The 24,565-nt window shown below is 41.1% G+C and overlaps 2 protein-coding genes across 4 annotated transcripts; both read left to right on the forward strand.

Annotated features, from left to right (window-relative positions):
• Positions 1 to 3,376: 3,376 nt before the first annotated feature.
• On the forward strand, positions 3,377 to 10,158 carry macc1 (MET transcriptional regulator MACC1). Of its 3 annotated transcripts, none has more exons than XM_053433035.1 (5): positions 3,377 to 3,638; positions 5,318 to 5,440; positions 5,534 to 7,572; positions 7,938 to 8,126; positions 8,206 to 10,158. In XM_053433035.1, the coding sequence occupies exons 2-5, from the start codon at positions 5,326 to 5,328 to the stop codon at positions 8,407 to 8,409; spliced, it is 2,547 nt and encodes an 848-aa protein (XP_053289010.1). In that variant the 5' UTR covers positions 3,377 to 3,638; positions 5,318 to 5,325; the 3' UTR covers positions 8,410 to 10,158. The 3 variants fall into 3 exon arrangements, with proteins under 3 accessions (XP_053289010.1, XP_053289009.1, XP_053289008.1); XM_053433034.1 differs by having other exon boundaries at positions 3,377 to 3,539; XM_053433033.1 differs by lacking the exon at positions 3,377 to 3,638 and having other exon boundaries at positions 5,308 to 5,440.
• Positions 10,159 to 22,894: 12,736 nt separating this feature from the next.
• On the forward strand, positions 22,895 to 24,278 carry twist1b (twist family bHLH transcription factor 1b). Its single transcript, XM_053432952.1, has 2 exons — positions 22,895 to 23,582; positions 23,754 to 24,278. Exon 1 carries the CDS (start codon positions 23,038 to 23,040, stop codon positions 23,548 to 23,550), a length of 513 nt encoding a protein of 170 aa, XP_053288927.1. The 5' UTR covers positions 22,895 to 23,037; the 3' UTR covers positions 23,551 to 23,582; positions 23,754 to 24,278.
• Positions 24,279 to 24,565: the final 287 nt, after the last annotated feature.

The following is a 24,565-nucleotide window of genomic DNA, read 5'->3' on the forward strand; positions in this document are numbered from 1 at the left end:
TTACCCTGATAAAAGGCCTTTTTACAAGCAGATATTTTTGGCTTGTCATACTATAAAAACCACACTTATTAATAGTATTAATGATGGGGCTGTTCACGACCATGTGACAGTGACTCAGCATGCACAACACAGGCACCCTGAACCAGAAGCAGCTCAACGGAATTCAGCCAACGTTCATTTTATTATCTGTGCTTTTCCTGCTCAAAAAAACATTTATTAAAAAATAGTTTTTCATTAAAACAACAATGTGCCATCAAACCATATTTCTCTTAAATAACATAATTTGGTGTCAATACTTTGTGTTACCTATTCTCCCTTTGTCCAACTATACGACAGTTATCTACTATAAGTCAAATAGTTTCAAGCAAACGTTTCTCAGACACGAGTAAATTGTAAACACATTTGCTTTTATGGCACAGATGAATATGCTCAACCTTTAGATCCAATGCCAACACTTTATTGTACAAACAGTTTATTGTTAGTTGTGAACATTTCATTGGATTTGTAAGAAGAATGGTGACTGTGTCTGTTAACTTGTGTGATCTACATTCTCAAAAGCAGCCACAAGAGAGCAGAATATCCTCAGTGAAGTCTATTGACACTCGCCACAGAGTTATCAGACTGTGCGGATAATTCTTAACTGACCGACTATGTGAAGTATGCAGGGTTTGTCCTTTTCATATTTACAAGGTTAACAAAAACCTTGTGCATGAAGGCCCAGCACAGGGCACTATGCAAGTGGCAGAAGGAAATCCAGGTACGGGTAAATAGATTTGTCATTTAATGGGACATCATGTTCAATAGCAAGAACTTGCTCTTTTGCAGTCCTGTTAATTAGTCCTGCTAAATCCCAGACTGCTGCAGCCACTGACCATATTTGTTACACGAAAATTCATAATCTACTCAGAGGTGCTTAGTGACATTCCTTAGGAGCAACTCTCTTTTGAATACCAGGGCTTGCATTCAAGAAACACAATAACTTTGAAAGAGGGTTTCTGCAGGTTTTAACAAGTTCAATTATGACCTTAATAAAAGCATTTTAAGACCAACGTCGAGTATGGAAAATATGAAGAATGTCCCATAATTGTACACTCGCTCATAATATCTAAAATAATAGGTAGGGGAGAGCGGGGTAATGTGGGACATCGGGTGATGTGAAACACCCCCTGTATCTAGGCAACAGAACACATTTGTGGTCATGTGATTATTATGTTTAAAAGCCCCCTCCCATTCCCCCCTTGCCATGAAGGAGAAGTTGGTGCTGGTGCCGTGGAAAGTATGTTTTTTCACAAAAATGTGTTTTTTGCATGTAAAAGTAAATTTTCTGGCTTTGAACTTAATCAACTGTTGTGTCAAAACAAATTGAGGTAGAAAAAATTATATCATAGATGTTGGTGAACTTCCAACATATAAAACCATGTGATTGATGCTAGCTGAAGATTAGCCTGAATTGATAAGAGATGTTGTTTTTCTAAAATTGTGGCTTCGGGGTAAAGTGGGACAAATGCTGTGGGGTAAAGTGGGACAGTGTCTCACTTTACCCAACCATGGAGCACAAGTTAAGTTTAGTCTTAAACATATTTTAGTGTTATATTACATTATATATGTTTTATTTTTAATGTCATAAACATTGTAGAAAAGCCATCATGCCAACAAACTATACACCAGGAAGACAACCTGGGGCCAAACACCTTGCAGAGATGGAGAGTGCAGCCGCTGAGGTCATGCAAGGAAAGAAGTCCTTAAGAAAAGCTGGAAGGGATAGAAATATTGACAAGACAACCCTCAAAAGATTCATAAAGAAAAAAGAGAAAGAGGAAGTAAAATCAGTAGCCTGGGGTGCAGTAGCTGAGGCAAAGAGAATATTCACAGATGAGATGGAGGAGGAGCCAAACACTTGAAACAACCAGCTGGCCAGTTCCATGGCCTTGCTCTAGTTAGTGCCGTGAACTGGCATTTGAATACGCAGAGAAAATCAATATCCCTGTCCCTGCCAATTGAACAGAGAAACAATGTGCAGGTAAGCTAGGGTGTGCAAGACATCACATGAATCATAATAATCATAAACCTGCTTAATTGACCAATCCCGATGATTCTGTTACTAGTCCGATATTAGTGGTTGTCAATCTAGCTGTCGGTATTTTAGCTATGGTAGTTTTAAAGTGGAAAAAGTAAGTGTCCCACTTTACCCCGGCTACGGGGTAAAGTGGGACACAAGACCACTTTTTTTAAACAATCATATTTTCACTGCCCTTTGTCCTGAATACATTCTGATAATTTCCATTGCTAGAAAACATCCTGAATTAATGGGAAATGTGTACATTTGATTGATATATCAGTTTAGCTCGCCTAGAGGGGCGCAAATGTAAAAAATGTCCCACATTACCCCGCTCTCCCCTAATGTCATTCACAGTCTTTTTCACATCCAAACAGTGAGGGATAGATTCTGACCAGGGTGTTTGTAGACTGTCTGTTATCATTTCCATGTTATCAGGACCACAACACACACACACACACACATGACTCCAAAGCGCCAAAGCTTACATAAATAAGTAAGTTCTACCTTAACATATGTAAGATCTAGTACAAAATAGTTTAACGAATATAAGACTTTCAAGGATGTAAAATTCAAATTATTGACTTTGAGGCTAATTAAGAGCCTGTGGAAAACCTCTGAAATGACAGATAGTAAACGTCTTGTTATAACTGTTTATACACCATTGTGCTATAGGGTCAGAATAGTGGTTTCCTGATGTGTATTTTCTCCACAAGGATCAAATATGACGCCAACAGGCTCAGTTAGTGATCTATTCAGTCTCTCATCACAGCAGATGTGTACACAACCCGTTCAGTGAGATAGTCAGACTCTTGTCCTTGACGAGATTAACATCTGTCAACCTCTCTGTTCGCGTTGGCTTTGATCGACACAGGAGAAATAGCAGCAGTGATAATGGCAAACAGGGAAATCAATAAATACCCAACAAATGCCATTATAACCAAGTATCAGAGGGACCAGCATGGCTGCTGGGCTTCGTTTTGTTTTATCCGTCTCATTAATACACCACAACAATGCATTTGCAATCATCAAATACAACAATAATCTCCCAGTGTTGTGCCGATTTAAATAACTTTAGCGTTTTGATGCTAAATGCTAACCGTGTGAATCACCCTCTGTTTCTCGTGCCTGTCCTCTAGGTTAGCAGTTAGCAGTTAGCAGCTTGCAACAAGCAACACGCTTATCAGCTCCTGTCGAAACCCGCATGTAGTATCACTCGGTTTCAGGTGGGGGCTAACCTGTCACCTGCGCAAACACGGCTGCTGCATTGTGGGAGTTGTAGTCTGCCGAGCCGTAGAGGCCACTCCTCCAAAAGGGGCTTCCTGAGTCGAGTAAAACTCCCAGTCCCGAGATGCCCCGTGTCGGTGAGCAAACACAGAAACGTGAGGAGGTGAAGTTCGGAGATACTCGGTGAATGACAGAGGACTGGTTTCTTCAACTGTCAACGCGCCGGAGGAAAACTACAAACAATCTCACGCCGACGGTGAGATCACACTTCATTTGCTTTTGTCTCGTGTTTAATCCGGTTTGTTGGACACTCATGAATAGAAAGTACTCTGAGAAGAGTGTACTTTATTAATATGTAAGTACGCAATGTATTAACACACACCTGTAGCTAAAGCTTGTAAAGATCGTAATGTCTAAATCTGTGCTGCTGTGAGTTTGGCTTATATGATAATAACTAATAATACCACGTTATTTCTACAACTGTTATTAGACAAGGTCACTAAATGCTTAACAAAGTTCAGGAGAACTAAACAATGCAGTTAAAAACAAAACAAGGATAAGAAAGATAACATAATAGAAAATATTAAAAACAAACATCATCCATTACAACCAGTTAAGACAGACATGACAATACTTTCCTGTATGTTTAAAGCAATGATTTAAAACAGGTAACATCTAATCTGCCCTTGCATGGATCTTCAAAGCTATAAATGAATGTAAGATTAGCTTCAGAATATTTATTACTGATTAAATCAGAATCGTGAAACCTGTTTGTACGACACTACAGGAGATACAGTAGACCCACAAAGTTATGTCTGCCTTGCACAGACAATTTTTCAGCTTTACAGTAGCCACTTTTATTTTGGCAAGCCGTGCCTGGAGAGCTGACTACACTGTGTCATAGGCCTGACAAGACCAACCTGTTTTTGTGCACTGGTGTAAGAGACCACATTATTAATGACTGACTCACTGTGACAAGTCATGAATGGGTTGTGTCCTTTTACACAAACAAGTGACAGGCTGAAGAGTTCAGGCTTTATTCTGCATTTGGAACAGTTTTCTGTGACACACACACACACACATACACACACACACACACACACAAACACACACACACGCACACACACACACACAGACACACTCAGAGAGGAGACCTGCAGAAACCCTGAGGCTCGACTGTGCTGACGGAAAACGTAGCCGAGACAGTAACAACATAGCTTTGCTCGCATGTCTCATTGTTGTGCAGGGACCTGTTGAGGTCATGTGTCACAGCCTTTCAGAATATATGTCTGCTTACAGATGTGTTCAAGGCTCCAGAGAACTATTACTGTGATCAGTGAATCTACCAATTAGTTTCTTGATTGATTTCTTGATTGATTTAAAAGGCCATCAGTTGCCAAAAGTGCCATTTGACATATTCTGATTTGTTATTGATATTCTTACATAGGATTAATATCTATCTATCTATCTATCTATCTATCTATCTATCTATCTATATATCTATCTAACTATCTATCTATATATCTATATATCTATCTAAGATTATATTGTAAATTAATGTTGATTGAGTAATAGATTAATTGACTAATTGTTTGATCTCTAGATGAGTTATATTAATAAATATGGTAAATCTGTATTCAGGATATTAGGTATTCTTGGTTAGGTTGATTAAGGAATAATGTAATATACGGAATAAAGAATGGCACAGATCAAGATCATGTCAGTTTATATCAATAATTATCACTCTATTAATTATCAATTATAATTGATTTCACATCACAAGACTTGAAGACTGACTCTGGAGTGAAGGTTGTAATTTGATAAGCAGCAAAACATTTTACAAATCTGGAAGTTGATCCATTATCTGTTCTAACTCCTCACTGTGCATGCATAAACTTTATATCAATATATATTTTTAACCTATGTTATGTTGCTAGCCCCGTCCTAGAATAAAGTAATGTTTACATTAGTAAAAGTTGCTAGTAAAAGTTAAAATAAAGATAAATTAAAACTACATTGTTTTGATGTTTACAGATGTAAATATGGCATCTGGAAGAATAACGTCCTTCCGTCGGGTCGGTAGTCTCATGCGGAGTAAATCTGAGGGGACACTGATTGACCTGGGTGAAAATACATCAACAAGCAACAACCTGAATGGTAAATCCCTTGGAAACACAAGCTGGTTTTGCTCTAAAGCTCAAATCCCAGTATATTTGAACTGTTAACAGATCCAAACAATTTTTTTCACAGGTGGGCATGTGACACGAGTCCTGCAGAACTCAGAGTGGTCGCTTCTACAGCCAGAAGTTGCTCAATCATCTCAGACAAACAATCCCTTCTGGAACAAACTGTCTGCATCAAACCCGTTCTTAGATGACATCGTGCACGGCAGCACAGACAAACACATTTGCAACACCTCAGATGTAAAAGGAGACAAAGAAAAACACCAGGACACAAATAACGATGACGCCGTCAGCACTTCGTCAGATGAGGGCAACGTGGGGAACTTTTTACAAAACAAACACAAAGTCACTAATAGATCTGGGAGATGGAGGAGTGCTTCAGACATCCTGGATGATCTGGAGAGAAAAGAGCCCAAACGGGAGGACAGCTTCCAACCGCCCGCGCCAGTACTGAACCCAGACTTTGAGTGGCTGAAGAACGACAGAGAAGCCTATAAGATGGCCTGGCTGAGCCACAGGCAGCTAACCCGCTCGTGCCTAGACTTAAATCTGATGAGCCAGAGCCCCGGATGGGCTCAGACCCAGGCCACCGGTTTTCAGGTTATCTGCAGGATCGGCCATGCCGGAGGCACGGTACAATTACCGGACTCCGGTGTAAGCATGCATATCCCAGAGGGCCACGTTCCTCCTGGAGAAGTACAGGAAGTTACGTTGAAAGCAATGCTAGACCCTCCTCCTGGACTCAATAACAACTACATGACAACCATGAGCCTGCCTTTGGAGGTGGTTCTCACCAACATCAACACAAAGACATGCATCTCTCTGGAGGTGAAACTGTCCGGAGAGGTGAAGAGTGACTCGTCAAGTCAAGTGATGGCCACCGTGGTCGGAATGTTGTCCAACAAAAGAGATGGGCCTTATCTAAAAGTGGACGACTGTTACATTTACAAGAACATGATGCAGATGAAGATCCAGAACCTGAAGACACATTTTTATGTGATTGCAGTCGCAGAGGCCTCTGCAATTCAGTCGCCCGCTATGTCGGTGTGGGATTACCTTGACCGGCAAATCACTGTGGCAGTTTATGGTCCCAGGTACATTCATCCATCATTCAAAGTAGTAATAGTGGTTTGCTGTCATGAGAACGTTCCACCAAAGCTTCCATTTTCTGATATATGTCGAGGCAACAAAAACCCGCCTCCGCTTGTGCTGCAGCTGTGGGGAAAACATCGGTTTAAACCCGACAAAGTGAGCGACCTGCGTGTCAGAGTGAATATCAAGGGCTCATCGTTTAAAATCAAACCTGAGGACAAACTGAAAGAAGTGAGACAGAGTCAGCTCAAAATAGGGTCAGTTTTGAAACTGCCTGTTGCATTATCCTGTGCTGGTAATTCAGAAATGACTCCCTTTGAATTAGATCTACAAGTGAAGGAATCGAACGCTGCGACTCTTGCACAATTCCAGGTGCCCTCCCCTCCCGCACCACCCATGCGATTAGAAAAGCGGTTGTCGAGGCAGCTGGACAAGCGACCTGAAATAGCGAATATCCCTGAGGAGAGGGTTCCAGATCTCCCCAAATTCAAAAACAAACCTGTGAACCTGCAGTGGTACGGTGTCGCTCTAAAGTCAGTCCTCCGTCAGCCACGTGTGGACTACCTACTGGAGTACTTCAAGGGCGACACCATGGCCCTTCTCTCCAGAGAAACCGTCAGGTCCGTGGGCAACTCGAAAGTAAAAGAGTGGTATATCGGATTTCTGCGCGGTAGGACTGGTTTGATTCACTGCAAGAACGTCAAGCTCATAACCAGAGACCAGGTGATTGACTTCACCGGCATCAAGGTCTACCCAGAGGTGCTCCTGGACAACATGACGTTGCCCTTCAAGAAGCTCACCTACATGTACTCCTCCATCCAGACGCTGGTCACTGAGCACATCACCAGCTGGAGGGGTTTAGCCGATGCTTTAGGGTACAGCAACCTGTCGCTGGACACCATCACACGGCGGCACGCTGAATCCGAGGATGATAAGGTGGCGTGTGTTCTGGAGAAGCTGAAGGAAGACTGTCACGCAGAGAAGAGCAGGAAGTTTTTGCATGAACTAATGGTGGTGAGTAGATGAGTACCAGCCACCGCTGTACTGAGCACTGGTTGTCTCTTTATTCAAGGTTTATTTATATTGAATGATCAGATGTCCAAATTGCGCCAAATTCGACACTGAACTTTCTTGAGCCCTTAACAATACACATGCCAAGCGTTAAGCCGATAAGATAAACGGTTCTGGAGATGTTTGAGCCACAGACAGACGTAGATGTCATGAATTATTTGATGTGTATTCAAGCACAGTATACTCCCAGAATAATTGGCACACACACACACTATCCACTCATGCTATAACAATTTCACAGCCCTTATGTTCTGATTTCATGTGTTCTCCATGCATTTCTATGAGCATTTCTGTGTTTTTCATCCTAGGGCCTGCTCAAGATGGACGCTATGAAGCTGGTGGCTCAGCTCATTCAGAACACTGTCATCTTGTCCACTGCCGTGGAGCTCGGGGCCCGGTGGCGGGAGCTCGCTGAGAAGATGGGGAAACTCTCCAGTGCTCAGATCGCCGGCTATGAATCCCCACATCGAGGGAAGAGTGGAGAAGTCGGTGCCCAGGTTAGTGTAATGTATACATTGAATGTGATCCACGTTTTTTATTGTACATGTCACTTAACTACGTCCTGCTCTGTTGCAGTCAATGTGGAAGCCGGCCTATGACTTTCTGTATTCCTGGAGTCGGAACTATGGAGACAGCTACAGGGACATGATCCAGGATCTGCACCTGGTGCTGGACAAAATGAAAAACCCCGCCACCAGACAGTGGAGGCAGCTGACCGGTGCCCTCATCACAGCAAACTGTCTGGATCTCTTTCGAGCCGCCGCGTACCCAAAGAGCTAAACCTTCTGCAAACGGACTCTGGTGATGACGTCAACCTCAACGCACTTTGGAAAACTGAGACAGAGAGGTTTTCTGTTACACTGCTGAAAGGATTTGATGAAGATGTTACTCAAATCTCTTTGTTGTCTGTCACAGCTTTGTGTTCGTGTTTTGTCTTCAAAAAGCATTCAATATAATATTCAGTCAGATTCTTGCACTAAATCTCCAGACCTCACTCGATGAGTTCACACTTGAGCTGTGAAGAAACTTCAATCAGATGAATATTAAGGCATTTGTCCACCTTACTGTGCCAATGTAAAAGAGACTAAAAGTACGATTTATTTTTGGCGGATCATTCTCAGTGTTTGGAAATGCTCTCCGGCTTAAAATTAAATCGGCAGTGCATCATGGGTATTATGTCAGTACAGCTCGTAACGTTACAGATTGAATGTCAGGCATCATTCATTCATTGCACGCTAGAAAGGAAATGAACAATCTCCCAATCTTCTTCTTTCCTCCGACAGCCGTCAAGGCACACGCCACATTAGCTAGCTAGCTAACCATGAAGCTACTTTGCTTGTCAGTTGAGTGGAAGCTAATGTGTGAGCCTCTCAACTCATTGTGCCAATACATTATGAAATCAACTGTTACTGTAATGTAAACAGTTTGGTTCACTCTCCAGTCAAACTTAACAATTGTTGGTTGTTCGATCGTTGAAATATAAAAAGAAGGGAACCATGAGTTACTTTTCGTGACTGTTACACGTTATCAACCTTTCTCTCGATATCAGAATTGTTTCATGACGCTGTGCTGAATCTTTTCCATTTGATCTAAAACAAAGGATTTCATTACATCTGGCACAAACATCCGCTTGAACGGTGGTTAAATATAAAGATGGTTAAAATTGGAGATCGGAGGTCAATCTCACTGCGACCTCACAAAACACGTCTTTGGCTATAAGTAAACCTAAAATGCTTAAGTACTTCAGAGTATTTTGGGGTTGTAGATCTATCTCTCCATTCTTATGTACGTCCACATGTCTGTCCCATTCTAATGAAGGATTTGATGTTGATAGTTATAGGTCAAGGCCACTGTGATCTCACGAAACACGTCACCGTTATAGAGCTGATTACAGTACGAGAGGGAGCCGCAAGCACTAGTTTGTATTCAGAGTCAGAAACCCAATACACACTGTGAACACTGTTGCTGACTAACAACCTCATGGGTTACAATACATGGACTAAGATAAATATTTACTGTAGTTTTGTGTTGAAGGTGAAAATGTTCTTCCAAAGTGAAACACGCTTTTCAAGTTTCCCCGACGCCAGTAAACAAACTGTAAAGATGGTGATTTACTGTGCATGTGTCATAAACTATTGTTGTTTTGTTTGAGTGTATTTGTTATTTTTATACAATTATGTAAAATTATAAATATATATATATGTAAAGAGGATAATTTCATGGGGTGTACAATGTGAAAAGGATATATTGTTTTTTAGCATTTTGTTTTTATTGCCAAATGGAGACGTCAGTATTTAGAGTAATTAGGGTTCACTGTGGCTGAAGTCACTGGAAGTAAAGACTAAGATTGATGTTGATACTGAAATGGAGATGTATTACATGAGATACAAATAAATATAACTTGCATTAATATATCTTACTTAAGATGATATTAAATAAAGCAGCTACATTGAGCTTCTCCAACTGTCATTAAAACCTGTGCAGGTCAATCACTATATTTGTGATAAAATCGTATTTTAATACATTTCAGCCTCTGTGACATTTGTCTTTCTTTCCATTTTACTATGTTAAATCATCTGATTGAAAACAAATGTCTGTTCCCTGAAGTTTTTCCATTGATTTTCTCCAACTGTTTGCTTTTCCCCTCACTGTTTGTTTTAGGTAGTTTCAGCTGAGAGCATTGTGTGCCGGTTCTCTATCACACCGAGAGCGCAGGACGCTGAACCCACTTTGCTTTGGCTCACTGAAAGCACCTTGGGAAAAGTAAATCAAATAAAGAAAACGGTATCAACAGGGTGAACTGATTCAATCCCAACGTGAGACTGATTGTACGAGAATGCACTTAAAGAGATCTCTGTTAAAGGCTGGTGATAAACAGTGTGGGATAATTTAACAGGAAGGAGTTCAGCAGGAATCTCAAGGGCAGAGTAAGTGATGTGAAAACATAAAATCTGGTGTTGAGTGTGAAGTCAAACAAGATTTTTTTTTTTAAATAACATTTGTATGATTTGACAAAGTAGTCGTATCATTTTCCCCTTATTAGTCTGTAACACCTCCTTCCCAGACGGCAGGAATTGTGCCACTTCTCAGCCAGTAAGTCAATCAAAATCAGGCATTTGTCAAATAGTTTAAGATTAACTGTACATGACATTCTTCCTCAAGTATAGAGAAATTGTGGTCATAGCACAAAGCTAGTGGTTTTCTGAACAATCTGATGTTTACAAGAGCTTTCACATTTACCCCACTAAGAAATTCCAAAAGTCATTTGTTCAGTTTTAGCTTTAAAAAACTGACTCAATAGATATAATACATTGTTGAAAATCAGGTTCAGTATCAGTAGTTAACATGGTTTCTGTGACCTTAAAGTCATGTACTCAGTTTCAACTGTAGGGCCACTGCATGCAAGTGTGTACATGTTGATATTTTGCATGATGCTTTCACAACAAGATAGAGACTGAAGCCCTGAAAGAATAAGGTTGAAATGAGGAGGGAAATGAAAACTATGTCTGGGTGATCTAAATAAAAAATGGACACTGTCTTTTTATGTCCCTGTTTTTCAAATGCAGCGAGACATTAAATTTGTGACTAATGAAATGTGACTACTTTTGTTTTGGGAGGTTTTTACAGCAGCAGTGGGAGAGAGCAGATTCTTCTTTATGAGCACTGAGGCCTGTTGAGAGTTTTGGAGAATCTTCAGTGCCTTGACATTTGTATATTTTAAGCTTTATTTAAAGATTTAGTGTATTGATATATTTTGCACCGATTTAAGTCTGACAACTTGAATGAAATACAGGATGACCAACATTTTACAAGACATTCTTGATGTTTATGGCCTTTCACATGGCTGTAGTGGTGCTGCATGATGATCTCACAACCTTGCAGTCCACCTAGTACACTTATTTAGGGTATTGGTATGCAGAGCAGGAGAGAACCAAAAGTTAAATGTAAACTGTCCATATCGTCTCCAGTGTTGTGCAAATTCACACCTCTCGTGAACTAGTTCAAAGTTCAGTTCATACAAGTAAACATGAATAGTTCACGTTCATAGTTCACCATTTAAATTCTGAACTAGTTCATAGTTCAGTTCATTTCATAGTTTTAAGGTAGAAAGTGAGAATGAAAGATTTAACTTGTTAAAGAAAACCTTATCCATCACTACCCCTTGCCTTTCGTGTCGGAAACTTTATCAGACAGTGTGTAAAAATCCCTCTCTGCTTTCTCTTGCCATCTGTATATGAGACCGAGAGCTGTTGTGTTGCAGGTATGGCCTGCCCCTTTAAGGAAAGTTTGTAGGGTGTGACGTAGTGCACCTGGGTATTGTGGGAACATACGTGTAAAACGAGAAGTGACGGACCACCTGGAGGTGCAGGCGACATAGGAGTCTGATTTATCATGACGTGACACATGCAATGTAAAACAATACATTAACGTCACACCATCATCCTCTAACCCCGGGGACGCACCGGAGGTAGAAGCGCTGGGAAAAGCCGTCCGCCTCCTTTGATGATGATTATGATGACAAATTAAATATAAAAAAAAATAAATTAAATTAAAAGACAAATTAAAAATATATATATCCTGCGCAGAAGCCCACTGCGCACATCCTGTGCAGAACCGAACTGCGCACATCCTGCGCAGTAGGCTACTGCGCACAACGTTGGTGGTGTTTAAGAATTTTCGTAAATTGTGCCACTTTACTTTGTTTACCGTTAAGTGAGCCTTTGTTCTTTATAATTACAGACTCTGTCATGCTGAATAGCTCCACTCTCATTTGGAGAGAACTAGTTTTTGCTTACTCAGATCTTGCTGGTATTTACCCAGTCTACATGCCAGAGTCTAAACCGCAACAGAGCCAGCACAACGATTTGCCCTGAGCAGCCATCGTTTCACAGAACACATGCACTTATCCACTTGCTGAACTATGACTCCTCTTACCATCATCTGTGTTCCACTTCCCAGCTCTGTTCTCCTACACCCATTTCATTTGCCAAAGCAAACTATGATGTCATTCCTCTAAATTTAGGAGGGGTTGCTTTCTTTTAAATCACATGATCAAAACACAGTCAACACAGTGTATGGGTTAGGGTTAAAGTTAGAACTCTTTAACAGCTGGACATCTATCTGACTATCTTCTCCAGGCTGCTGTTCCTCAACACGAATCAACACACTAAGCAGTTATCAATAAACCTGTATCAACACAAAGCTCCTGTGTTTTAATGCATGTTCAAATAAATAAATAGCTTGCTGTTTCTCCCGGATTGTTTGCAAAACAAAATGTGACGATGAAAATGTTGTCAGATCTGCACATGCTGAAATATTTCCCCAACTTCTGCATTAAAATTCCCATAATGCATCAAACAAGGCAAACAGCCAGGACACTGATGTTTGTTCGGCTCTGTGCGGAGAAAGGACGTGTTTGCATTACCTACTTCATGTCATTCTAGGCACACACTCACTGCAGACTGCATTTCAAGTGCACTTGGGGCACTTGATCCCATCTGTTTGGGATCAAGTGTCCCAAACAGATCCGAGCTGCTCGATCCAGGTGGGATTACAGAGAGGTTAACAGGAATTTAATTTAAGAGGAAAACAATCCTGACAGGGCTGTTTAATTTGGCTCTGAAACCGCAAAACAACCAAGAAAATGTTTGTCCTTTTCTGCATATTTATTTTCACAGAAATGGGAATTTGTACATTAACTAACGTCCTGGCTACTCCCAGATCACAGTTGGTTTGTAAGGGTGATCAGGCTTCTGCTGTGGAGCAGCTAATCAGACAGGCAACATCCTTCAAGTCTTTTATTAAACATGTTTTTGATGGCATTCATTTTTATATTCCTCTGACCTTTATAGTCTTTTTAAACTAATTATCTTTCTGTTGTTTTGATTGCTATTCCTTCAATCTTTTTTTTAATCTTTCACCAGTAAACCAATTCAAATGAAATGACTTTAATGTCTTCATATCATCAAGATAGCACCTATTTTACATTTAAACAAGTTTTATCTTTAATGCAGCAATTTGTGTTTTCCCTTTGTACAAAAAAAAAGGTAACCTCCAAGAACTAGATACTTTTAATCCACTGGGTGGCGCCATTGTATTGATGTTGGGCTGGTTTCAATGCTGGTCAACATTTGTTCAATTGTGCCAAATAAGTTTTTCCAATATCACTGCTCAGTAAATAAATATAAATATAAGATATTCTCAACATGTCATCCATCTGTTAAGGAAACAATATAATGCAACAACATAAATTTCAATAATTGTACATTTTTAATTGTTTCCCCTCAGCATTGTAAACATGTCAGTTAAATAGAGTGTGAATATTGCCAACACATGTTACCTCACTTTATCTGTTCATTCAATTTGCAGAATTGTGACAGTCAAAACAATTTGCTCGATATTAAAACTGTTGTTGTCTAAAAGACAAAAGACATATTACAACAGAACTAAAAGTTTTATTTTACTAATAAACAAATTCAAAAGACACATATAGAATTGTGCCAGTATAACAAAGTGCTTGAGAGTCCAAACAGGGTCCACTCCAGCTCCGGAGGCCAGCAGCCCTGCGAGCCATCCACAAATCACTGTTATGAACAGAAGCATTCCTCTGTCCTCTGGGGTATATAAGGCTTCATTTGGTTTGCCTCCATGATATATGTTGAGGGCAAGAAGTCATTTAGCCTTTCAATTTATTAGCCTGGTGATTTATGCGTGCTGCAGAGGTAGCGGTGGTGTCTCCTATGGCCCACCACCACCCACCACAGTCCTCCACCCGCCACCCTTTTCGGATTGACGCTAATAATTTGGTAATAGATGATGTGAAAGCAGAGAAAGTTCAGCACTTAGAAGGGACTGGTTCTGCGGCTGCACTTCATTTATCACTGCTGTTTTAGTCTCTCAGGAAAGGATTAAAACGAAGGAGACCAGGCTGAGCAACCTGCACTGCAGAGAGGAAACCAGCGACAGCAGCACACAAGGCTGTCCCTGATGATCAGCCATCGGGTTCAAAAGTTGAAATAAATAAACTGAGCTGCTGCATTAAAAGGAGGAATTATTTGTAGCACTTCAAGGGATAGTTCACCGGGAAAATGAAAATTCACTCATTATCTCCTCACCACTATACCGATAGAGGGTTGGGTGAAGTGTGTGAAGTGAGTCCATAAAACACTTTTGGATTTTCAGGGGTAAACAGCGTTGCAGCCAAATCCAATACAATTGAAGCAACTGGTGACCGATTCTTCAAATGTACAAAAACAACAGAAAAAAAACTAAACTTCCTCCATATTGCTCATCTGGTGTCATCCAAGTGTTAATAAGACCTGACATTCAGATTCGACTCGAAACAGTGTTATTTACAACATGTTTTTAACCTTAATGTCGGCTGATCACAAAGACATCAAGGCTAAAAACATTGTGTAAAATGATGCTGTTTCGAATTGAATTTGAATGTCAGTCACCATTTACTTCAATAGTTTTGGATTTGGCTGCAACGCTGTTAACCACTGGACTCAAACACTTCACCCATCCCTCCATCAGCATAGTGGTGAGTAGATAATGAGGGAATTCTCATTTTTTGGTGAACTATCACCTTTAACACACATACCAAAGCACAGTATAGCTGAAAACAGCTTGTTTGAAACAATAAAATCTGGGATCTAAATTCAGGCATTCAGGTTGTGTTTCTCCTCGGTCACTACAACAGAGAAGTTGTTGTAGTGAGTAAACCTGCAGTGGTTTGTTGTGTTTCTACTTTTAGCTGAAAATGTTTGTGGTGTGCGTTACAAGGTGTCGATTTTTGCCCGGAGTTCAATGCCTTTCTTCTGACTAACAGTCGAGCTGGAGCCTCTTCCCATGACCACCGCTGGGAAGGAGGAAGCTCTGTTAGCAAATGACTCACACACACACAGAGAGAGAGAGGGGGAGAAAACAACCTGAAGTGTTTGGCAGCGTTCAGAGCAGCTTTGTGAGTAATCACCCTCCACATCCTTGGACACCTCACTCTGCTCACACTCTCACTTTTTCCATCAAGCAGCCTCGCAGAGACTCGAGTGTCGTCATAGCAAAGAACTGTGATAAAAGGAAAATTAGAAGACACAAATAAACCGTGTGGCTTTTCTGATAAACATCTGCATCTGCACCTCCGACCACAACAAAGCCCCCGATTCAGTGTGGTTGCTTCACCTTCAGTGGAACCCATGGCACAGGATTTGTCCAGTTCCCCTCGTGTCTGTTTATTTTTGTTGTTGTGATCACATCCTATCTGACACAGAGTTTTGTCAGGTGTGCCATGATGGTGCGGGGGAGGTGCGAGGAGTGTGTCTGATGTACCAACCCGGACACTCCCAGTTCGACAAGAATCTAAAAACCAGATGGTGAAGGACTGGGAATGAGACATGGGAATGCAGCATAACATTTTCATAATGACCACATCACTGAGTGTCTAGTAATAATGTCCTGCTTTTAAACGTGGCCTTATCCTGAAAAGAAATGCTAACAACAAAAATTGTTTATAGACTATGGAATAGTCCATAATAGGGACAAAATGACTGCAGCCCAAAAGTGAAGCCAAATCTGAATAAAGCTAAACTTTCAGATTCATCCGCATGTTTGAAGTCTCGCAAACAACCTCTTACGTGCCCATGCTCCTCTGATTGGAAATACTGAAGGAGACGATCGAGCCGAGTGGAATGAAAAGAACATCCCTGATCACACAACCTCCACATTGATGAGTAAAAGCAAACACACCCATGAGAGAGACAGAGAGTGGGGGTGTGTGTGGGGCCGGGGGGGGGGGGGGGGGGGGGGGGGGCAGCCAAGATCAGGGAGGGGAGTTAAATCCGTCAAAGAAGAGTGTCTTATTGGCAAATTTCTGTCCACCAAGAGGGAGAACAAGCGGGGCCGAAGGGTTCCAGAAACAACATAACTGGAGAGGTAGCTTATTGTGTCCTGACAGATTGGCCTGCCTGACTCAGAGAGGAGGAAGAGGAACAGGAGGAAGAGGAGGTCGCCTCTTACTGACACACAGGGAGGAGCAGAGGTGAGCAGAAATCCGGGGAGATGGGAACACAGCTGCGGTTCAGGATAAGAGGTGGTGTCCTTACTACCTCACATAATTCAGAAATGACTCGTTGCAATGAATAGGCAGTTTGCTTGTTGTGTTGAAGGCTACCTAAATACATCATCTGTCCACATGTATCAGCAGCTGATGGGATCCTCCTCACTCCTCTTCTGTTGGTTCTGGCGAGTGATGGGAGACCTCTCTCCGTCCTGATCACTCCCCAGGTCCTTTGCGTCGCCACCCCCCACACCTCTGCCCATCATCCCCGGCATATTTATCCTCATGTGCAGCTGCAGCACTCTGTTTGACCTCCCCTCTCCTCACAGACCCCTTTATTAACAGGGACTGTGGTGGGACTCCTCGCAGCACTTGTGGTCGGAGGGAAGAACCGCCGCTGGACGGCCGATGTTCTGCTCATCACTAAGTCAATGTGACATGTCGTGTTGCGCTGCTCTCCTCCACTGCCAGGCTTCGTTCTGCTCAGTTTTGCGCCAAAGCTAAAGATAAAAAGGGCGCTCTGGTTTCATTTGCAGGAGCTCTTCATTTATTATTTCATATTGTGCACATGGCTGGTGATTGATTCCAGCCGAGGTTATATTCTTCGCCAAGTCGTCTTGTCAGTTATGTTCATTATATGAAACAATAAAAGCTCATGGGGAAATGACAGCAGTGTAATTGTGATTGTTGATCCAGCATGCGGCCGCATTGTTTATTTGCCTGCACATCAATCTAATATGATGACTGTTACACTACAACATGTGGGTCAGTTTATCTTCAGTTCAGTCACAGAGTAGGAACGTGGCATATTTTCTGTTGTGTTGGCTCCAACTACGATGATCTGACAATGAAAAGCAGCAATAATGGGGTCAAAGTGACTTTTAGCTTTTATTTGAGAGCAATTACGTTCCGCATCAGATGAACCACATGTTATATATTTTGATTCTTAGCTCCCTGGGTCTTTGTCATCAGCAGAACATAATACAAAATGTGGCGACTGGTTATTTGCTGTTGAATTTCATGAATGTACCACTTCCACTATAGACTGTATAAAGATAAGATATGAAATTGACCTGGGATTATGGAAGCTAACTGTGTTAGCATCTACAGTTCTTAGTTCTGCAGTCGGGAGCATGGTGTTGTCAGTAGGTTCAGACCCGCCTCTTGCTCCTCTCAAGCTCCGCCCTCTAGTCCTAATATGGTATCATCCGGCTCCAAAAATCCAAGATGGTCAAAATCAAAACTCTCTTTTTCAAAACTCTAGTTTCCAAACCTACGGGTTGCTACTTGATTTCCACCCTTGTGCATTGGATAATTAGTTAGTTAGTTAGTTAGTTAGTTAGTTAGTTAGTTAGTTAGTTAGTTAGTTAGTTAGTTAGTTAATTAGTTGGTTAGTTAATTAGTTAGTTAGGCATAGAACAATAAGAACAGTGCAATGAGAAAACTACAAAACAACAGTAAAGTCTAAACTGAACAACTTTCTATAACAGATTCATTAAACCTTAAAGAATGATGTATTTATTGATGAGCTGAACAGAGGCAGTCCTGTCTAAAATCAGAGCAGCACCTGTCGAGCTCTCACGGTCGGAGGAGGTAAAACTACTGTAACTGTCTGAGCAGATATTCTGAATGCATGGGTCATTGCACTGGTCTCCATGCTGTAGCAGCTTGGGTGAAAGTGTGTGTGGTCTGCTGGGTGGCAGCGAGCTTTACGGGCAGCAAAAGGCATGGCTCAGTGACGGTGAGGTTTAAGATTCAACAGATTGAGCTGATATTCATCTGGCAGAAATAAATAAAGGTACACGTGTTATATGTAGTATTCAGGGACCCTGCAGGCTTTGGTTATTCCTCACTGGAAAGTATATATTGTGTTGTTGTTTTGTGAGTAAGGTTTGACCAATGAAACTCTCGGAGGAAGCCCTGTGTTTGCTTTGTGTGTGTGTGTGTGTGTGTGTGTGTGTGTGTGTCTTAAACAGAGATTATACTGCTGGGATGCCAGTTCTTCCACAGACCCCACATCACCCCGAGCTTCCAAGCTGTGAAAACATACCGGAGGTTTGTTGGTTCTTAGTGGCTAATAAGGTGTCATTGTGCGGTGGAGCCGTCTGACATCCTACAGAGTCATTAGGATGACATGAATGGATTTACCAGTTCATCTGTTACACGCGGACACGTGAAGATACTCATGTGCACCTACACTTTTTGAACAAAATCAACCATTCGTGCTGCACAAATCATTAATTTTTATGATAGAAGACTATATAAAAACTGGCATGCTTGCTGGATTTTCTCAGACAAAGTCAAAATTGTGCTTTGCTCCAGGAAAACCGGGTTGAACCACGATAAAAACCTGCAGCATCAAAGCTCGAGGCTTTCAAAGGCTTTCTTTTTACAGCTACCTTCAGGAGTCCTGGCTCCTATGTGTCCAGACAGCTTATAAAGGCCAATTCAACTCTTAAAATCCTCTCTCCTCACCACCACTGCTCTTATCACAAAATAACCCCCTGATACAGCGTCTGGATTTCTCTGCAGAATGGAACATTTTGAAGTTATTTCTGAGGGAAAACGCTGTCATCCAACTCTGCTGCTTGACCTTGTTAGTCCTGCGGGTTGATTGGAGGCTATCTGGGACTTTTCTCTTTGAAGAGCGCACCCCTGTCTTTTCTCATCTCATGCAGTTGATCCATCTTGGCTGGCTGGCATTGGACTCATTGCGGTTCAGCTTTAATGGAGTGAACATGAATATCACTGTCAATTGTGGGAGCCTTGTACATGTGGGGGACTGTGGTTTGTTATTTCAATAGATATGAGTAGGCTGATAGAGAAACACTGCCTTCCAAGGCCGCAGCAGAGAAAATAGACAGGTCTCTGTGGATCTGGCTCCGGCTCTGGACTTAGTGAGTGAGAGCCTGAGTAGTGTCTGCCTTGATGTGACCTCGGGGAGGGGTGGTTAATGACGCTCTGGGGTCGCTCATGACTGGTGTGTCAAGTTGCATGAGTCAGTAATATACACTTGACTTTATCAAAACACCCACTCACTGCTCATTGATAAGGACAAAGGCTTTCTTCATCTGTCCTCTGCCACCGCTCTACGGGCCAGGCGGAGAGCATCATGGGGCCAATCCCTCCGAAAAACAATCAGTGCTGTTTATCTCGTCTTCATGTTCTTGTAATTGTCAGGCCCTGACAGTCCGTAAGTGACTGATGAAGGTTTCGTCTTTATTAAAGATCAACACTGGAGAAGTTGTCCTGTGGTGACATCATATTCGAGAGGAGCAGCTGTGTTTTCTCAGAGTCACTTCAGCAGCAAAGAGCAGAACTCCACAGAGAAATCTGCCAAGAAATGTAAATGTGGAGTGGGTGTAAATACTTGGTCTTGCATTATTGGTTTTTAAAATAGGGGATGATGGCGTGTCCTTGTGGACCAGGGTCTGAGACACAGACCATGAAATCGCAATAAACCTGGTTAAAATTCACTCAGACTTACTTAACTTCATAGTGTATACATTACAGAACAATGGAAATTCTCCATTCCAAGTCAAAGTCCTGCCACTCAAGTGTTTCTCTGGTAAAAGCAGCAAAGTGCACAAAAAGTATTCCAAGTAAAAGTACTCAAAATGCAGAGTAGCCCCTGATAGTCTTGATTACCTTTACTGGATCATTCTCATAGCGCTAATTTAAACTCTTTAACTAATTTAACAGTTATAATCTTTAAAAATAGGTAATCTTTAATCTATAAAATATGTGTAGGCATAATTTGTAAATAGTTACTTTGTTTTGTATGCAAATAGTAACTCATGACTGAAACTGTTAAGCTTATGTAGTTGATTAAAAAAATACAATATCGTACTCTGAAATGAAGTGGAGCAGAACCATCAGGGAGCTTGAAAAGGGAAATATTCCCGTAAACTACAAGTACATCCAATTCTTACATAAGGGTAGTATTTGGGTCAATTTAATCCATAAAAAGGTTTAAAATTATTTATATTGAGGCTTTAATCTATAAAAAGGTAATCTTTGAATCTATAAAAAGAGGTTTAATCATATATAAATTAATTGTACTTTTTAAATCTGACATCATAATTTGTAAAGTAACTACTTCCTTCTTTGTATTTGTTTTACCTTAGGCCATTTCTCTCTTTATCTGTGACATTATCACTGAGAGGTCATACAGTTGTAAACAGTTTAATGTTACAAAATGGTGTCCTCTCAACTGCAGTGGAGGAGAGGCATCATTGGGTGTAAAGAGGAAATGCTCATGTAAACGACAATTACTTAAGTCCAGTACTTTACATAACTGTAAGGCAAATTAAAGGTAGAATAGTACTTAAAATACATATGGACTGACCCATTATTGTGAAACATTAATACTTTGTTTACTCTCTGAACTATACCACACGTTCAAGATTAGAAGCAAGTATTAAGATAAAATCTATTAACTTGTTGCTTCTCTTGCTGTTAGATAGAATAGTGAAGGAAAGACTGGTGGTCTGTTAACCTGTGAGGAAGAGCAGGTAGAGATCAGCACCATGGACAGAGCCAGCAGACAGGTAAGCTCACCTTCACAAGTCAAGAGCTGCTCAGCCTCATGTTTTCTCAGTCAGCATCATCATAAACATTTTAAATATATATGGAAGACCCCAAATCTAAGTTTTGAATTAACTTTGAGAGCAAGCAGAAAAGTGCGATAAAGGTGCTCATGTCTCTGGTTAAGTTTTGAAATGTTCAACTGACAAAGAAACAGTGTCACTTAAACAAAGCCTGTGTTTCCCCTGGAACAATACTTCACTCTCAGGCCTCCGCGAAGATGTAAATGGATGTTCACTGGTGTTGTGACCCCTGACCCCGGCTGCCCCCCTGTTTCCTGAACCAGATGCTGCTCCTGTGGACCACAGCCTTCACAACCTAAACAAAGTAATCCTCCACTAAACAAGATGGATATTGTATCACCAACCCAGTAAATACCAGAGGGCTTTACCCCCAGAGCTGCCCCCTTTTCTCATTATTGACTGCAACCAGTGGGGAATAAACACGTCTTATATTGTTTTATGGATGAACAAAGAGACACAAACTGTATTTCCCAACAGTTTACATACATTTTGTGGTGTATTACAATGTAGAAAACAAATGCCCTCTTGTTGGGCGGACATAATCAGAGCATGCAGTGCTCCTCCAAGGAAAAGTTTGAAACTTTGCAGCACTGGCTACATGTCAAAAATGTAAGATTGGGATCATGTGTTGCCTATATAAAAGCCTTTTGATCTGACTTGGTTTTAGTAAGACTAGATGGAAACATAAATCCAAAATCCATGTGGTTAGGTCTGCGAAGATGTGCCAAGTTTGCATAATACTGGGCTTAAAAAAGAAGTGTGAGCTGCATGCACTCACTGGAAATTACAGCAACATAAAGCAGTGATATGAAGGAACAGGCGTTTTATTTGGATCCTGATAAATGGATGAAATAATAAAAATATGCATTGGATGCACTAAGACTTGTGGGAAGAAATCTAGTCATGATCTTTTAGTTTCAAATTGTATTTGCATGATTTTTAAGGTGGTTAAATGTACTTTTCGATTTCCCCTGTGAACTCATATCTGTCAGAAGGGACAAAATTTTTTTTTCACTCATAAAATGTATACATAACACAAATATATAACATACATATTGTTGTTTTTTGTAAAAAGATATAATGAGTATCATTATTATAATAAAAAAAACATATGTATATATTTACATGAGCTTATTGTAAAAAAAAGTTTAGCAAAAACCTAATTGGAGTTAATGGTTATTATTATTATTGTGTAAAAATATATTCTTTCTGTAAAACAGTGTAATGCTCTGTCTTAGAAGTCCAATAAAACTCTTTAGAGTAAAATCATTACTTTTCTATAAAACTATATTTTAGTTTATAATGTCATGTCATGTCTAAGAAGTCTAATAAAATGTAACTGGAGTTAGAATTATTATTATCATACCAAAACATATCTTAGTTTCTAATGTACTGTCATGACAGAGCAGCATTCCCTTGTTATCTCTCCCTTCTCTGATTTATTATTAGGAGGGTTTCTGATGGTTCCTTTAGATGCTCCCACCCCTCTCCTCGCGTAATTCATCTTCTTGGCCAATCCTGTCCCTCCCCAAAAAGTTTACACCGTGCAGCCTATAAGAACTGCCTAAGTTTCTCAAGTATCAGAAAAAGTCTTGTCCTCCCAGGAACTCTATCTATGGATACTTTGGTTTCCTCCAAGCATCGCTCTGCACCTATAAGCGGACTAACTCTTTGACTTCATGAGAGGGAAATAATTCTGTTAGGTGGGGGGAACTCGTTCAGCCGCCATCTGCCCGAGTGGAGATGTCTGAGGAAAATATGGGCGAAGAGTCTAGTAGCTCGCCAGTATCTCCCGTGGACAGTCAGAGCAACAGCGAGGGGGAGCAGGACAGTCAGCCCAAGAGGTGTGGGAGGAAGAGGAGGCCGAGCAGGAAGAGCGGAGAGGACTCGGACAGCCCGACCCCTGGGGGGAAACGAGGGAAGAAGTCCAGCAGCAGCGGCAGCCCGCAGTCCTTCGAGGATCTCCAGTCGCAGCGCGTCATGGCCAACGTGAGGGAGCGCCAGAGGACCCAGTCCCTGAACGAGGCGTTCACATCGCTGCGTAAAATCATCCCCACGCTGCCCTCGGACAAGCTCAGTAAAATACAGACGCTGAAACTCGCTTCCAGATACATCGACTTTCTTTACCAGGTGCTGCAGAGCGACGAGCTGGACTCCAAGATGTCAAGCTGCAGTTATGTGGCGCACGAGAGGCTGAGCTACGCCTTCTCAGTGTGGAGGATGGAGGGCGCCTGGTCCATGTCAACATCTCACTAGCATCTGGAGGAAGACTGTTCCTCCCGAAGATGGTACGAATGTCTTTGTTTAATCAAGAGAACTGATTCCACTCTGGGAGAAATGACACTATAAGAAAAGTTCTTTCTGTGCGCCCCAATGCAGCCTGGCGTGTATTTGGCGCAATTGTGCGTAATTCTCCTGCAGAGCTCAGAGATAATCGGTGCCTCGTTTATAACCCACAGGTGACTGCTGAATCTACTTCATCACATTCTGACGGGACAAGCCTGGAGTCCAATGCTGGATACATGGGATCACTCTATTTAAAACCAAAGACGACGGGAAGGGTCCGGGGATGGTGGTTTCATTTCGCAGAGGCCCGACACAGTGTGTTCGCTCACTACACCTCACCCTGATGTCTTTCCCTGTTGTTGACTACGAATGTTGAAAATACCATGTGTGTGTTTTGTTTTTTTTACTGCATGCCTTTGGACTACTTTCTGCAGAGGTCAAAGTGCATTATTGAAGCAGTGTTCTTGTGTTGTAGGGCTTTCAACTGGTGGCGAAGCTCACATTTCAGACTGTGTGGATCTAACCTGTGCAAAAAAACAAAAGTATTTTCAGAAAACATTTATTTATTTATTGGGGAAACGTGTAACATTGAGGAATGGATCCTGTGTCTGACAAAATGCAAAACACATTCCTTATTTTTATTATCGTTTTTTTTGTAAATGTTTGTATATTGTTTTCCATTAAAGAAAATTACACGAGATTGACTTTTTTGTTCTTTTTTGTCACTTATTTTGTCACTTATTTTGTTTTTTACATTTCAAAAATAAATAATACATATGTGAATTTTAAATGTCAACACATTGCTTCAACTTCTAAAACAACGTTAATGACAAAAGCTTCCAGAATATACCGCCAGCAGTCACTTGGGAAAACAGATGGAGTTTTTATTGGCTCCAGTAAAAGCGTTACAAAAACATGCAGCTACGTTTTTTTTCACTTATAGTAAAGTTACACATTCCAAAAATAATATATAAACCAAGATTTG

Source organism: Pleuronectes platessa, chromosome 10 (assembly GCF_947347685.1).
Source record: "Pleuronectes platessa chromosome 10, fPlePla1.1, whole genome shotgun sequence".
Classification (NCBI taxonomy): domain Eukaryota; kingdom Metazoa; phylum Chordata; class Actinopteri; order Pleuronectiformes; family Pleuronectidae; genus Pleuronectes; species Pleuronectes platessa.

What these genes read in the sequence shown, in the direction of transcription:
- macc1 (XM_053433033.1), top strand. Translation starts at nt 5,308, where the DNA reads ATGTTTACAGATGTAAATATGGCATCTGGAAGAATAACGTCCTTCCGT. An exon ending in AACAAGCAACAACCTGAATG is followed by an intron (nt 5,441 to 5,533) that starts GTAAATCCCTTG and finishes TTTTTTTCACAG; the next exon opens with GTGGGCATGTGACACGAGTC. An exon ending in GTGGAGAAGTCGGTGCCCAG is followed by an intron (nt 8,127 to 8,205) that starts GTTAGTGTAATG and finishes GCTCTGTTGCAG; the next exon opens with TCAATGTGGAAGCCGGCCTA.
- twist1b (XM_053432952.1), top strand. Translation starts at nt 23,038, where the DNA reads ATGTCTGAGGAAAATATGGGCGAAGAGTCTAGTAGCTCGCCAGTATCT.